The 15,421-nt window shown below is 39.7% G+C and overlaps 1 protein-coding gene across 14 annotated transcripts in view; it reads right to left on the minus strand.

The window, feature by feature from the left end:
• tenm3 (teneurin transmembrane protein 3) overlaps window positions 1-15,421 on the minus strand; it is a 549,164-nt gene that overhangs the window by 23,130 nt on the left and 510,613 nt on the right. For all 14 annotated transcript variants that reach the window (XM_008419232.2, XM_017305071.1, XM_008419253.2 and 11 more), the window contains 10 exons: window positions 9,831-9,955; window positions 9,593-9,700; window positions 6,259-6,413; window positions 5,568-5,669; window positions 5,174-5,347; window positions 4,390-4,449; window positions 4,129-4,291; window positions 2,680-2,818; window positions 2,452-2,557; window positions 2,185-2,327 (listed from right to left, as the gene is read on the minus strand). In XM_008419232.2, coding sequence (XP_008417454.1) covers window positions 2,185-2,327; window positions 2,452-2,557; window positions 2,680-2,818; window positions 4,129-4,291; window positions 4,390-4,449; window positions 5,174-5,347; window positions 5,568-5,669; window positions 6,259-6,413; window positions 9,593-9,700; window positions 9,831-9,955 — 1,275 coding nt within the window. The remainder of the gene's footprint in view (window positions 1-2,184; window positions 2,328-2,451; window positions 2,558-2,679; window positions 2,819-4,128; window positions 4,292-4,389; window positions 4,450-5,173; window positions 5,348-5,567; window positions 5,670-6,258; window positions 6,414-9,592; window positions 9,701-9,830; window positions 9,956-15,421) is intronic.

The raw sequence follows: 15,421 nt of genomic DNA on the forward strand, positions 1-15,421 counted from the left end.
ACTCACTCACTCACTCACTCACTCACTCACTCACTCACTCACTCACAAACAAACATAAAAGTCCAGTGTTTGCTCATCTATTTGAGTTCCTTAAATGAAACTAAGATTAATATTCTTTGCAGCAAACAATCCAGGAAGTATTTGGTCTTAAACAGAATAAATGAGTGGAAAAGCAAAGGCGACGTTCACACAGCAACTCTTGATGCTCAGCTCCACATTTTTGCTGAAATCCACTTTTTTGTTTTGCTCATTCATACTACTAATTAAATATGATCAGAGTCAAACTTCACGAAGGACCTGCATGAAGAAGAAGAAGGGAGGCGTCACACAGAAGCTCCTCGTTTAACGAAGTAATAATGGATGCCGTCTATGGATTGTTTTCAAATCGTTGAGCAAGAGAAGCCGATATTATCGTCTCAAGATAATAGCAATAACCTTTTGTGGAGCATTGACTGTGACGTCTGTAGAGATGTCTGTTTGGACGCATAGACACAAAACATTATCAGAGTTTTCATAATTATAATTTTCAGCCATTGTTGACATCCAGATTTACCGTGTCTGGCGTCTCCTGGTGAACAATTATGGCAAGTCACACAACAAAGACATAAAATCTGGATAAAATCCAACATGGCTGTTCAGACTGGACACGTATCAGATTCAGTATCACATATGGAAGTGGAGCAATCCGGATATTTTTTTGGGTGAAAAGATCGGAATTGGGCCGTTCAGACAGATTCGAAAGCATCACAAACTCTTTCAAGTACCAGGAGACCTTAGAATAAAATCTGGTGTCCTCTGGCCGTTAACTGAAGGCTTGTCATTATTGTTTTTTACAAAAGGATAATGATCTAAACACATCTTCACATCAACACCAGAAATGATTCTAAAACTGACATAAAATCAACTTTCCTCCTTGGCCATTTGGCGAACTGAGTGCTGTCCTATTGGCAAACACGTTCATTTCAGCCAAGTGAATGAATTAATCAATACTTACACTGTTATTATCAGTCTTGCCAACTTTCATATCCCGTCAACAGTGCAGTCACAGTCTGCGCTCTAGACTTTCTTTTGCCCTCAATCTTCCATCTGCCCGATTAAAGCTGAATGAAAAACTTCTCATATGTTACCGCTGCCCCCTCATCCTGGATCCCCCTACAGCAAGACTGATTTCCACCAGTTTCTGAAGACTTTAAGTGCTTTTGATGCTATTCATCGTCTCATTTGGTTTATCTCATCAGTTTCGGTCTTATTTGTGTGAACACGTCCCTCTTGAAACTGAGACTGAGTGTTTCAAAGAAGCTAACCTGCATCGGTAAAAGCAGAAGAAAACAGAAGAAAATGCGCCAATGGTGACTTTGTTAACACTGTGCATGACTGAATGCACACTAAATAAAGGCTAGACTTTTCAGTGGGAGGCTATACAATGAAAGATGATTTATTCATTTGACCCAGAGGAGCTGGAAGGGCACTGTAGCAAACACACAGGTGTGTGTTACGTGTCTTAGTGGGAACACTTCCATCCGCCACCTCAAACCAGATCAAACCACAGCACAGCTCTTAACTGTGGCCTGAGGCAAGAATGGAGAAAAGACCAAATCACAAACAAAAGCAATGATGAAGAGCAATGCATTTGTTCATGCAGCCAAGCACCAATCTAACAAAAACCTGAAGCACTTTTATATGTTTAGAGAAGATTTATTTATATTTGAATGAGGGAAAATCTGTTTGATGAAGTCCTAGATTGTGTAAAAGAGCACTTAAATAAAGTAAGATTGTTTGTCCCTGCCGAAACCAGAAGATGTGGACTGATGGTGAATGACAACACATAATGTTCGGACATAATCCAGAACGCTGCTGCTTACTTTTTCAGTAAAACCAGGAAGATGGAGAACATCACCCAGTTCTAAAGTCCTTCACTGGCTCCCTGTAGCTCAGAGGACAGGATTTAGTTTATGACTTTTTTGTGTTTTTATGATGTCAAGCCTTGTTGCTGAAATGCACTATATAAACAAACATGACTTGATTACAACAGAGGACCACCTGCGTCAAGTGAAGTGGACATATCCTCTTCCCTAATGACCGAGGCATCAACAATGCAATTATTCTGGAGCCTTACTTCCATCCCCACATAGCTTTACAGATTACATTCATGCATTTAAATGTGACAGTCAGTAGGTGGCTTACTCATAGAATGTAGTCCAGCCAATTTGGATGCTCTTGGTAGCCAGCAAGCCACTGTTGCCATGGTAAGTAAACAAAACCAGCTCCTGGCCCTGAGCAGTGAGAGACTTTAGTCCTCCATTGGTCCCGATTGTCAGCCAGATGACCTGTACATTAAAAGATAAAATAAAATACAACCAGAAAGTCAGATGGTTGCCAGGAATCCTGAACAATCTGTGACTCATGGCCATCCTCATAGAATGCAAATGTGCAAAAATGTGAACATCTCACCTGATTATCAGGAGCCACCACACGTACAGGCATCCTGTTGGTGTCTCTACGGACACGGAGCGTGTTCCCGCTGCTGTCTGTCACTGCGGTAACATCCTCCTCGTTGCTGAGAGGACAGGAAAGCAGAAAATGAGAACGAACTGAACTACGCTTCAAAAAAATGCACTGTTACAGTTTTATGGTTTAAAAAAAAAGAGGGGAAAAAACAGTAAAAAATGTCAAACCAACCTGTAGCTGAAATTGTATTTGAAGTCTCCAGTGATCAGAGACATGGTGAACTGGTGAGTCCCATTCGAATCAAACACATAAAGTTCTTGTGAGGCTGGAGAAGCCACTTCATAGGAGCTGGGACCTGAAGCCAAAGAGCCTGCAGATGGGTTAGACAGATGAAGAGACTCTGATTGGAGAGAGACTCATTTTTATTCTCCAGCTCTTGACTTTGCCTTATTAAGCTAATGTACAGCGATTACAGCAGCCATTTGACAAACACTGTGATTACTGACCACGTTTGGAGATGCTTTGTACTGGTCAGTCTGATTGGACATTCATGAGTTCTGACCGGATTTCCAGTGAGAATTGATATCTATTGTTGGGAGTGATGCTAAGATGGAAAATAATGCATGGACTGCAACTTACTAATGTTACTACTTTAAATGAGAAGCAGTAGGAACCATTTTGGCCTCTATATTAAATGCTTTGTTATGTTCCCTCTAACTTTTTTATTTTTTTCAGCTGGCATTTTGACAAGGAGCTCCTGTGTTTATTTCCCCCAACCTCCAGGGCCTAATCTGGCTTTGCTGCAAAGAACTTCCAGCAAAAAAATACATAAAAAATAGAAAAGAAAAAAAAAGTAAAAAGAGAAAAAGAAAAAAAGAAAACAGAATCCTCCTCTCTCCACTTTTCACTGCCACTCCATGTTTGTTCAAGTAAGGAGATTGAATCCAGCAGAAGATTCAATCTGATCTGTTGGCACCAAAACCTTCATTGACATGCATGGAATAGCAAAGAGTTGAACTGTGTTAAACTGAACAGTTTTAATTAAAACCACCTGTGATTCCTTTTAATATAATTAGAAATATGTGAATACACGAAATGCAATAAAGATAGAAGTAGATGGAAGCACAGGAGTGATTAGTACAGGTGAAATCCTTGTAGAAGAAGATAAAAACACTAATAATAAAACCTACATGATTGTTGCTCTGGGCTAAATACTTGAGTGGGAGATTTTTTAAAACACTTGAAAACAATTCTTGTTTACTAAATGTTATTAATTCATAGCAGAAAACCAGCTGCATTTAATGTTTCAACTCCAAAAGATGACTGTGTCTGAAATCCTTTAGGTGGCACTGTGACCTCTACTTTTTGGGGTTTAGACATTTTTCTTTCTGAATTAAGGGGTAATTAAATATAAACTATTTCATCCTTACTGTGACAATCAGAAAACACGCTAGATGATTTTCCTTGGAGGAATCTCCCTAAAAATAGACCGAGAAGCATGAATATGTGTGTTAACCGGATGAAAAGTGTGATTTTATCAGCTCACAGGCGCCCCCTGCTGGTTTTGCAGCCAGTCCTGAATATTTCAGAGTTCAGTGGGATCTTTCACAGATCCCTCAGCAGAAATGCAGCATTTATGTGTGGAGGCCTAAAAATAGCTCCATCTATAAATGTTCGTACCGGTGCGTGGCTGGTTGCGTCTTATTGCCCGGATCCGAATGTTTCCCAGATCAGCCACGTACAGAGTCCCATCCGGCGACACCACCAGAGACGAAGGACCGCTAAGCCTGGCGTCTTTAGCGTAGCCGTCTCCTGTCTGATAGCAGTCACAGTTGGCGTCGTTCTGCAAAAACAAACAGGAAGAAACCATCATTCCATGTAACATATATAAATATCTTGATGGATGTGAAGGAGCAAAACGTTGCTGTAACTCTGCAGTACCTTGCAGTCACAGTCAGATAGTGCACCAGCCAGATGGGTAATTTCTCCATCGGTGGACACCTAGGAGTACAGCAGAGGATGTATAGCTATGAGAAATATGAAATAAAACAGCAGCCTGGCATTTTGACAGAAAACGAAGGAACAAACTAGAGGTATCAGTTGCAAGTATTGGATATTAGCAGAGAAACTGATAAATAATAAGAAATAATATTGATTCAGGGCTCTTGGTCACTGAATTATTTCGGCCAGTATTTTAGAAAAGTGGCAATTTGAGAGTAAATCAGTTACATGTTTATTCTAACAATCTACCAGAGAGCGTAAGAACGTATCAGTCACAACACATTTTCTAACTTAAAATCATGTTTCTTAAGATAATCAAATATGGAGGCACAGTTCATGTGGTTCTTATGTTCAGTTTTTTCATTCATCTATTGAGGTAAATTTTTGTGCTGTATGGCTTTTTATTCCTTTTAAATGTGTAACCTGATCTGTTTCTTCAGATAAATAAATGTTTTTTATTTATTTTGATGATGGAAGGATCTTGCCACCTTGTCTGAGTTGCACTGTGATTTATTGTATTTATACTGATTGTGCTCTGAGGGACTACAGATGAAAACTAGCCTTTATGGCTAACTCTGGCATATTATGTGATGTGCATTGTCCCTTTTGAAACAAATAAACAGCAACATTCAACAGTATATGCTGCAATACATATTCCTGACGTAACCTGGAAACATCACTAAATGTGAGCGAGTGAATGTGCCGTAAAAATGCGTCGGGTTACTTGTCGAATGCGGTGCATCTTCTTCTCATCTGTCTCTGCGATGTAGAGGATGCCGCTGTAGGACAGAGCGATGGCGGTCGCTCCCTCCAGCATGGTCTGCACCGCTCTCTTCCCCATGGTGTATTCTATACCAGGCACCTGGCAGTGCATGGGACGGCCAGCCACTATACGGACCTGAACACACGCACACACACGCGCACACAGGATATTGTTTTCTAACTCAACTTTGTTTTAAACATCTCCAAATCTTCCTGCCTACGGTGCTGAATGCAAAATTACTTCACACTTCACATAAAATCCCACTAAAATCCAGTGAAGTTTGAAGTAGTAACGTGAAAAAACGTGAAGAAGCAGAATCGTATCAACATTTTTGAAGTGCAGATGTGAAACGTACCTGTCTGTTTTCAGTGATCTGAAGAACAACGTTGTTGTCCAGGACGTAGATGGAGTTATCCATGGGGTTGATGGCGAGATCTGTGGGCCATTCCAATCGAACCTGAACAGAAGAGTGGCAGCTTCGTTTTCCTTGGATCATCAACCATGACCTGCACATTAAATATGTGAAACCTTCATTCCAGCTGCAGCTCTAACTCCTATGCTCTCCCTCTGCGATATAGACCTGAATTCTGTCACACAAATAAAAAGAAAAGCAAACAGCCAAATACGAGAAGCAGCAGCTTAATGTGTGCGAGAGTGGAGCTGTTTCTTTACTTGTCTCCTATCTGTTATATGCAATATCACACACTGTCAATCTGAAAATAAGGTGTAATAATAGTGTACTATTTCTGACTCTCACACTCCCAACTATGTTCAGCTTTAGTCTGTAAGTAAATACATTCAGACAACAAAGAGTTTCGCTGGGGACGAGGAGTAGAAAGAAAAACAGAACAGAAATGATTTCACCCAACAAAACTTCTTCTCTCATTAATACATTCAAGCTTATCTTGTGTTTTCTCTGCTTCGCTGCATTCAGACCCACCAATCACAACCAACAGGGGTTTACACTGGCTCCAAGCCTTCACTTTAAAAACAGCAGTGTGCTACAGTTGCACTGTGGCTGTGTTAGAAATGCTCTGTATGTTAACCTGTCTTATGTGCATGCTGGTATCGCAGGTCAAAGGTCGTGCAGAGGTGAGGTCATTGCTGCCCAGCACTGTGGAAATGATTCCGTTACGATCCACTTTCCTGATCATCGTTCCGTCCACAAAGTAGATGAGTCCGTTCTTATCGGCTGCAATCCCTGGAGAGCAGAGACAGATTCACAGGACCACAGGAGAAAGTTTGGATATCACACGTAATAATTTATCAACCTTTTAAACAATAAATTATTAAGATTTTACTTAAAATTGGTAGTACAGACACTGACCAATGACAGCAAAGATGGGGTGGAAAATGTAAATGGTTTTTATTTTAGGAGATTTACAAATAAAGAGGAAAAAAGTAAAAGCTACTAAATACATTTAAAAAATGAAAGTACAAATACAAATTAAGTACAACGCAAGAAAACAAAAATAGTTCTTCTCTGCTACACTGCCTGCAAAAACACATCATCTTATTTTCTGTTTAGTTTCTATTGCAAATGTCTTAGTCCACTCAAAAAAAGACAAAACCAACTTACAAGTAACTTCTCAACAAGAAACAGGAGATTGTTTTAAGTCTGTAGCTTCTTAAGTTGATGAAAAAATACTAGATGCACCAGAAGATTATTTCATTTATAACAAGAAATTTTTCCCATGAGTGAAATTATCTGCCAGTGGATATAAATACTTTTAAAAATCAATATTAAGGAATTATTAACTTAAAACATACTCCTATTTCTTGCTGAAGTTATTTTTATCTTATTTTGAGTGTACCAAGATATTTGCTTTAGAAACTAGACAAAAAATACGTGGCCAGATTTTGTGTTTTTTCAGTGTGGAGATATAAAATGAACCTTTGAGATGAACAAAACGTGATCAAATTCCACGTGAATCATGTAGGAAGGCTGCTTTTTCCCAGATAAGAACATTTTTATACAACATCCACTGCACTATGTGTAGTGCAAACCTACTGCACTATTTAAATTACACAGATTTGTGAAATGTAAATTCTGAAAAACCTGCACTTGATGTTGGACATGGTGTCGTAAACATGTCATACTGACATTCTAAAATATTCATCCTTTCACAGTGACAGAGCTCAATAAGCTCCATAAGTGTCCTCGGATGTTGAAGGCATCCCTGTATGAACTGCTGAGTTTGGTGAAAGAATCACAGCGCTGATATTTTTAAATTACCACCTTGTCTGTCTGGACAGATCCACACAGAGCGTCAGAGCCTAGTCCTGTAAATGATATACTGACCCACTTGATATTCTGTTCCCCTCAAGCACGAAAAGCATTCATAATTCTCCCAGGACAGATGTGGCTCCAGAGTGAAAAACTGCCACCACATGCAAAACTGCAGCACCGATCAGGAAGGAGCTTAGCTGTGAAATCTGTCTGCACATCCAGCTTGTGTCACCAGGGTTCAGTTTCAGCTGCTTACTGCTGCCTTCAAAGGACAACAGTAATCTAACAAGAACACAGGTAAAGCTAATGAAATGTGTCAGTTTAAACCTTAACTTTCCACGGCCATTCGAGACTTCCCCACTTCCTGCACCTCACACTCTTATTGTTTGTCTCTACAGCATGATGGAACGTTGCCAAGCAGCAGGAGATACAATCTTGATTAAAATTTTAGGTAGATGGAAATCATTCGCATTTCATGCTTCTATATTTTTTTCCATGGTGTGAAATTGATGTCTGTTATTGCCGTTCATCCCTGAATATGTTCATTGCTATTCAATAGGAGATCAGGGGAACATGCAGTGGGCGTTGTTTGCTTTGATAGTGTTTTTGTAAGACAGTAGTTGTGAAATATCTTGTTTTCAGCCATCAGATGAGAGTCCTCAGTCCGGAGGGAGACACACTCCATATAGCCAGCAGCAGTTTGACGCCCCTACGCAACCTGAATGTTCATTGTTCCTGGGGGATTCCAGGATGAGCTGCACAATGTTTATCATCAGAGGGGAAATAAAAGGTAATCTTTCAGTCTTCCTTATTTGACGCTTTTGTGCAAAGTCCAAATGGGTGAATTTGTGGCATGGGAGGAGATATTTTATAGTTTTTAAGGCCTTCTTTTGTAACTGTTATTGGGCTGCAGGCAGGTAGAGTAGAGTCTATATAGAACCTATAGGTTCAGGATCTACCTGTGACTTTACAGAGTAGCTGTTGGATGCTGTAGCTCAGTGTGGTATTTTGTGTTATTATAGGCACAAAGTGCCATTTAATACCACAGTCAACTAATCTTGTAACATTCAATTGTTATAAAAATGCTGTATATATATCAAACCTAAAAGAAATTTGACTTCACAATTTGATGCCTTGAGATTGGGCCTCTGAAGCTCCTGCTCTTTCCGACACTCTGCATTCAAGGAATCATCATAACAGCAATTCCCCCATTATGCCGCTTACAATCATTCTTAGGACGGTTGGACTTGGAGGTAGATCATATGCGCTCAGCAGATGCACAGTTCCATATGGTGTTTGGTAACTACTGCTGCCGCTAGTCTGGGGGAGCAGAGTGGGGAGTGGCAGGGAAGGGGTGCTCTATGAGACAGAAACTCGGCTAGAGATTGAAGCTCCAAGGAAAATGAGTAAATAAGTGGCACTTTACATTTAGGCAACGCTGAACGGTTGCCATGGGTTATTCAAGGTTTCCTCAAACATGCATGAAAGACTCAAAGCAACACTCCAGGTATGTCTTTGATGAGGGAGCATAAAGCTCAACAAAGTCGACGACACATAAAACAGAGAAAGATAAGCTGATGGTCCAGGGATGAAATTTTATGTTTGTGTGGTTTCCCCATAGAGGATAAACTGGTCATTTTAGTATCAAGCATCAATAATCCTGAGGTGAGCGAAGCATCTGAACAGAGTACAATGAAACTAAGTATTGTAATCATTACTGGAGCATTTGAGTCATAGTTGTACTTGTTCTGTAACACTGGCAAACGTGTTCATGTGAGCCGTGAAAAGTTTTTTTGTTGACGTCCACAAATTAACAGCAGCTCAGATTAACTGCACTGAAGGCAACGTAAGCACACCATTTTACTTTAGGCATCTGGCGTCCCTTATCATTCAAATACAATGCAAATAGTTTAATGGTGGACAAAGAGTCATTAAGTACATCCAGCTCAATTAGTGCAACACTACACAAATCAAATCAGTGTGAAGACCAATCCTACACACAGAGGAAAGAGAAACCATCAGGTCTGAGTTCAGGGTGTGACTTAAACATGAATCTAAACAAACGCCTTTTCATGTGTGCTGCAAACTAGATTTAGAAATATATGCAACAGGTTACAGGTGTGTGTATGCTTGTGTTTGTGTGTGTGTACCTTTTGGTCCCAGTAGCTGTGCCTCTGTAGCTTTTCTCCCATCACCACATCGGGCCTCATCGAAAGGAGGACACTGCTCACCTGTGCCAGCCACGACTTCTCCATTACCTGAACACACACACACATACACACACTGAATTTGCTGCAGGGTTTTTCCAAACACGGAATATCAGACAATAATGGAGAAGGATGCTTTCATTTCTCCCAACACAGGGCTTTTCCTGTGGCTTGTGCTTACTGTTGAGGTCCCGGGCGCCGCTAAGCATCTTGGGACGGTAAATTCTCCTGGAGTTGGTGTCGGACACATACAGCTGTCCGGTTACTGGGTCAGTGGCCATGAAGTAGCGGTGAGCAGGGTTGTTGCTGTGGAGGACAGTGACAGACAAACAAGCACAGAATGAGGAACAAACATATCAAACTTCTTTATTTTTAAGAGTTTGTTGTGCTAATGGCCTTTTTTTAGCCGTAGTAAGGGTGAAATGTTTTGTCAATATTCTGAGATATTATTGTGATGATGATGAAAAGTTGGTAATTATTCTAATGCTGTATGTCTGTTATTTACAATTATTAATTATTATAATTAGAATTATTATTATTATTATAATTCGTAGATGATTTTGTCTTGATATGAGTTAGTTTTCTAACCATTTTGTCTATATAATTTATTTGTTGACTCTTTAGCCCAGTACATTAAATAGGAACATGGATATTATTACATGGTTTTAATTACAAAATTTTGATGATTACTGATTCAGTAAGTGATACATTTCATTAAACTGAATTGAATAAATTAAAAGTGTTCACTTCTTCCTACAGAAAAGTGGCGGTAAACAAATTATTTTGTTCTTGGTTACGTTTCCTCTGTCCTACTGACTCCTTGCTTTCTTGTTTTTATAAACCTGTTTGAAATAAATACATCAAAAATAAAAGTTATCTCAAACCAACTTTAGGTGACTGAATGCCACAGCAGTCATAGTCCCACAAACACAACGACTGATCTTGAAATAATGCGTAAAAAGCTGCTTTAGGACACCAATCGCATGAAGAAGTGTGATTTGTTTCACTAAACTGCACACAGTAACTACATTTAATCATATTTTCAAATCAATTGATGCTCTAAATAAAAATAAAAATAAAAAACATGGAGAAAATTGTAAAATTAATCATCTCAACAACACAGATGAGTTCAGGGAGTTTTAAACATCATTAGTAGAAATTTATCAATTAATGATAAATTGAACATTCTTATCACGATAAGAATGACGATAAATGATAAATTACCACCACTAATCAGTAGCTTGACAGGAAGCAGGGCAGAACGAGATGCCATGCAGTGAAAGGCTCAGGGTCAATCACTGACCCCACATGGAGTCCAGATGAATATTATAAGTGACTTTTTACGCAACACATCCTGCTGCTTTCAAGAATCTACTTTATTGGTGTCCCCCGGCCACATGAAACACAATTTTGTTTCGCTGTATACTTTTCAAAAATACAAGAGATGATAACACATTACTTGGTGCTTGTTTCTGGTTAGAAGTAATAACGATGGAATCACTTTGCTTTTAGAAAACACACACCTCCACAGATCTACCGCGGCTGAGACTGCAGCTAAATGAGAGCTGGAGATCTTAACAAGCTGTTGAATCTGGCTGATGGCCACAACAACAGAGCTGACCGCTCCAACAATATAAAATCTGAAGCAATTCCAAGCAAAATGGACTATTGTAAAACAACATCTAGGCAGACCAAAGCGGACGTGGAAACATCAAGCCAGAAAACTCCGAGCAATACGTCTGGAAAATGGGAAATGCACAGCAAAAGAAAATCACAAATGGGCAGAAACAGGAGTGTTTGTCAAGGTTCCAGTGGGCTAAAGGGAAACTGTAATGGATTGTGGATGATTGGCTGAAAGTGGGGCCCAGTGAGGAAATCCAAATCTCTATTGGCTAAGAATAAGATGCTGGACCATTTGTCTGGTGCCATCCCAGTGAAACATGCAAAAATGACAGCCTGAAGAAAACGAGTAAATCTCTACAGTGTAGGGATGAAGTTAGCTTTGGTGGAGAAGGCAAAGAGGTTAAAACCGTTCTATAGGACACACAGATTAACTGAATGAGATAGCCAGCATCTCTAGGCCTGTCACAATAAATCAATTATATAGTAATTTCCAATTGTATTATTTTCTTGTTTCTCCCTCTTTGTACCAGAAACTGGATGACTGAAGGTTCACTCTGGCGCTTTGGTCTCAACTAGCCCTTGTTTGTTTACAGAGACGTCCCAATTAATTTTATTTGTTGTGTCTGTTGTTTAGTTTATTTATTTTGGATATTTAAAAAGTCTTTCAGTTAAATGTTCATTAGAATTTAAAGCTTATTGATCTTTGAGAGTGAGTTCTTGCATTATTACGCCATCGCCAGAAACCGTTGAAAATGGTTTCAAAACAACAATATTATCGGTCATTGCAATAACTTCTGGCACAATTTATTGTCCAGCAAAATTAGTTATTGTGAGAGGTCCAAGCATCTCATCTAAAGTGTAAGTGTAATGTGGAAAAAGCCCGGGCTCATCGGGTTCTTCTGGAGATCTCTTCTCGTTAAACTGGAGTTTCTCTGCTCTACTGTTGCCACACGCTTTTAAACAACTGGGATTCTATTCTAACATTAACTTCATTAATTTATCACTAGGACTGGATCACAATGGTTGTAACTGAATATTGATCTGATTATATTTTTCTGCAGAGTGCCTGGAGATCCCATTTGTCGAAAATTAGCTTGACAAAAATGGAGTGATTCAACAGTTGAATTTAATTAGAGTTCATCCCTGAAAGAATTTAAACAAAAAAAATAAAAAATGAAAGCCAGATGCGGCAAAGCTCTAGTTGTGATGTTTACATACAATGTGGTGTGGAGCGATTGCATCAGTTTTTCCTTCACTTGATCTAAAAATGAAGCGCCAGTGATTACAAGAATGTCATCCAATGTTTTTGAGGCTTGTTTTACAAAGCACCAATGTTAAGCTGCTAAATAAAACAGCTTTGTCTCCAATTTAATTTTTATAAAGTGGCAGGATCATGAGCTAAACACTGGTGGAGAAGGTCTGGCAGAGATGACGGAGGTATGCATTTCTGCCAGCTCTTTAAATTCCCCAACACTTTTAAAAGACAGAGTGCTATGGTTAAAAATAGCTTTGTCTTTGATTTAATGAGCGCTATCACTTTTCTGTAACACAGTTTGAGGAGGCCTGCTGCACTGTCATGTAAAGGCTGTGTGTGTGTTTTGGCCTCTGGCCTTGAATCCCAGTGGTCAGTAACAATCAGCAGATGATGACAGGGTGTTAATTAGGACAGCTAAAAATAAACAGGCAGGTTTAAAACAACTGAGGAACAACACGAGGCTTTATGTGGACCGAATCTTCCCATTAGGAAACAATTTAAAGCTGAAAACAACACAATCTATTACCGTGTTTTCCGCACTAAAAGGCGCACCTTCAATGAATGGCCTATTTTAAAACTTTGTTCATATATAAGGTGCATAGAATAGACGCTTCAGTTTGGGTTGCCGATTTGTTCCGTCCTCTATTATTACACATCTACATTTGTAAAGAAGTGGTCCCCGAATGCTTTATATAGTGGGCTGCCCCAGTCATTGTTTCACTCACGGTGTTGTGATATTGTGCCCAAATGCTTTCTGGGTAACACAGACCAACCGACACGCTGCCACCGCAGACTCTCTCTCCCCCGGCTTTAAATGTATAGGGGCTGGTCCCTTGGTAACCCTAGTCGAAGCACCCCGGATGAACATCTAAAGCCACTTTGTTGACATAAAGAATGTCAACAAAACAGTCCGACTCGGGTCGGTGAGGAGAGCCTTCTGTGGCTGGGCCGGGGCGTGGCCGGACGATGGTCACCCTTCTCCGTTCGCGCACGGCATGTTGGTGGAGAACGTGGTGCCAAATGACCTGCAGACGACCTGATTATCAGGTTGGTAGGTAGATAGGTCAGTCTAACTTTATTAACAAACCAGCGTTCTGACAATGACAACTATCCCAGCATGCACCGCGCACTTCTTCTTCTATGGGAGAAAATTAAGTCGGCGGCTGCTTGCCGTAGTTGCTAGACCTGTTGTGGCCCAATATATAAGGCGCACAGGATTATAAAGCGTACTGTCGGCTTTTGAGGAAATTGAAGGTTTTTAGGTGCGCCTTATAGTACGGAAAATACGGTACTTAAAAAAAAGAAAAAAACTGAGATAGAAACCAAGCTACCAGCACTGGGCAAGAAGACTCAATTAAACATAAAAAAAAGTGTGTTTAGATACGTATCAGAGTTCAAAAGAAGGCAGAGGATATATTTTTATCTATCTACAAGTCACATCTGTGAATGGAAAGCAATGACATGTTGACAACTTCAGCTCCAAGTTTTATATTTGATTACTTCACCTTCGACGCGCCTCTTCCACTTCATATTCCAACATGTCAACAGAACAGCATGTTTCTCAGGATAAAGAATGAAATTTCTCTTTAAAAGATTTCTCACAACCTGGATCTATTTGGAGCTGAAAGAGGATGCTGACATGTGGAAAGCACTCTATTACCCAAACATGTCAGGGCTCAGTAAAACACTGAAGGGGAAATGGAGGCAAGGACTGAAGCAAAGGAAAGTCAAAGACACAAAAATAAGAAAGGAAAAGAAAGGAAGAAGGCACAGATGGAGTGTGAAAAGGGGCAAAGGGTGCAGAGCAAATGAGTCATGTTAGGAGACACTGAAAGAATGGGGCTTGGAAAAATGAGTAAAGGAAAACAAGAAGGATAAAGCACAAGAAGACAGAGTATCCAAGACGGCAGGAAGTAAAACAACAGAATAACAGAACAAAGGCTGAAAGTTGCCACATATCTATTCCAAAGCAAAACTTGACCTGAAACACGACACAGACGGGACGTGAAACTGAATCCACCGACTTTTAGAGGAACAACAAAAGCCAAACGTATATTTTGGTGAAGACGACGTAAACATCATCTTCAGCAGTGGATTCTCACCATACAGCAAAAGACAGGACTGACAACCATTGGCATAAATGTCTTTTCTTTTTCAAAGTCCAGAGTTTCCAGTTACTGAAATAAAAAGTTTCTCATCAAATCCATCCCATCTAGATTGCCTATTCAATTCAGTTTATGTACATTGTCCCAATTTACAACAAATGTCCAAAAGGAGTCATTACATTTTAATCACATACATTTCAGTTATTCTTACAGCAATATTCTTTATTCTTTATTCAGATTAGACAGTTTCTATCTAATGAAACCCAGCAGATTTCATCAAGTCGTTGCCTTGCAGCGTTCGCTCCATTTGGACAAGAACGTAGCAACACTAGACACTCACTCATATTGTGTCATTGACTTTACAGCAATCTCTCAAACCGGCCATGCATGTAGCGACAGTGGAGAGGAAAAGCTTCCCTTTAACAGGAAGAATTCTCCAGCAGAACCAGAACCTGGCTCAGCAGAACCAGAACCTGGCTCAGTACAAGTTTCCGTCTGCCTACAACCAACTGGAGGTTTCAGAATAACTAAATAAATACTGCAGGTCAGAAACTCCAACATGTACATTTTGTCCTTGGGCCTAATTTCACATATGGCCATGTTGTAATTTTCATATAACCTGTTAGGATAAAATTCTACATGCAAAACCTGAATAGTTCCTCCAATTTTGCCTTGGAAAATTAAACATTACCCAATTAGAAACATAAATAAATACAGCAATTATAAATTAAACTAATAAAAAAAGAGTTTTACACATCACATATCAGCTTGCTTTAATCTCTGATTACA

The sequence above is a fragment of the Poecilia reticulata genome, linkage group LG1 (assembly GCF_000633615.1).
Source record: "Poecilia reticulata strain Guanapo linkage group LG1, Guppy_female_1.0+MT, whole genome shotgun sequence".
Lineage (NCBI taxonomy): Eukaryota > Metazoa > Chordata > Actinopteri > Cyprinodontiformes > Poeciliidae > Poecilia > Poecilia reticulata.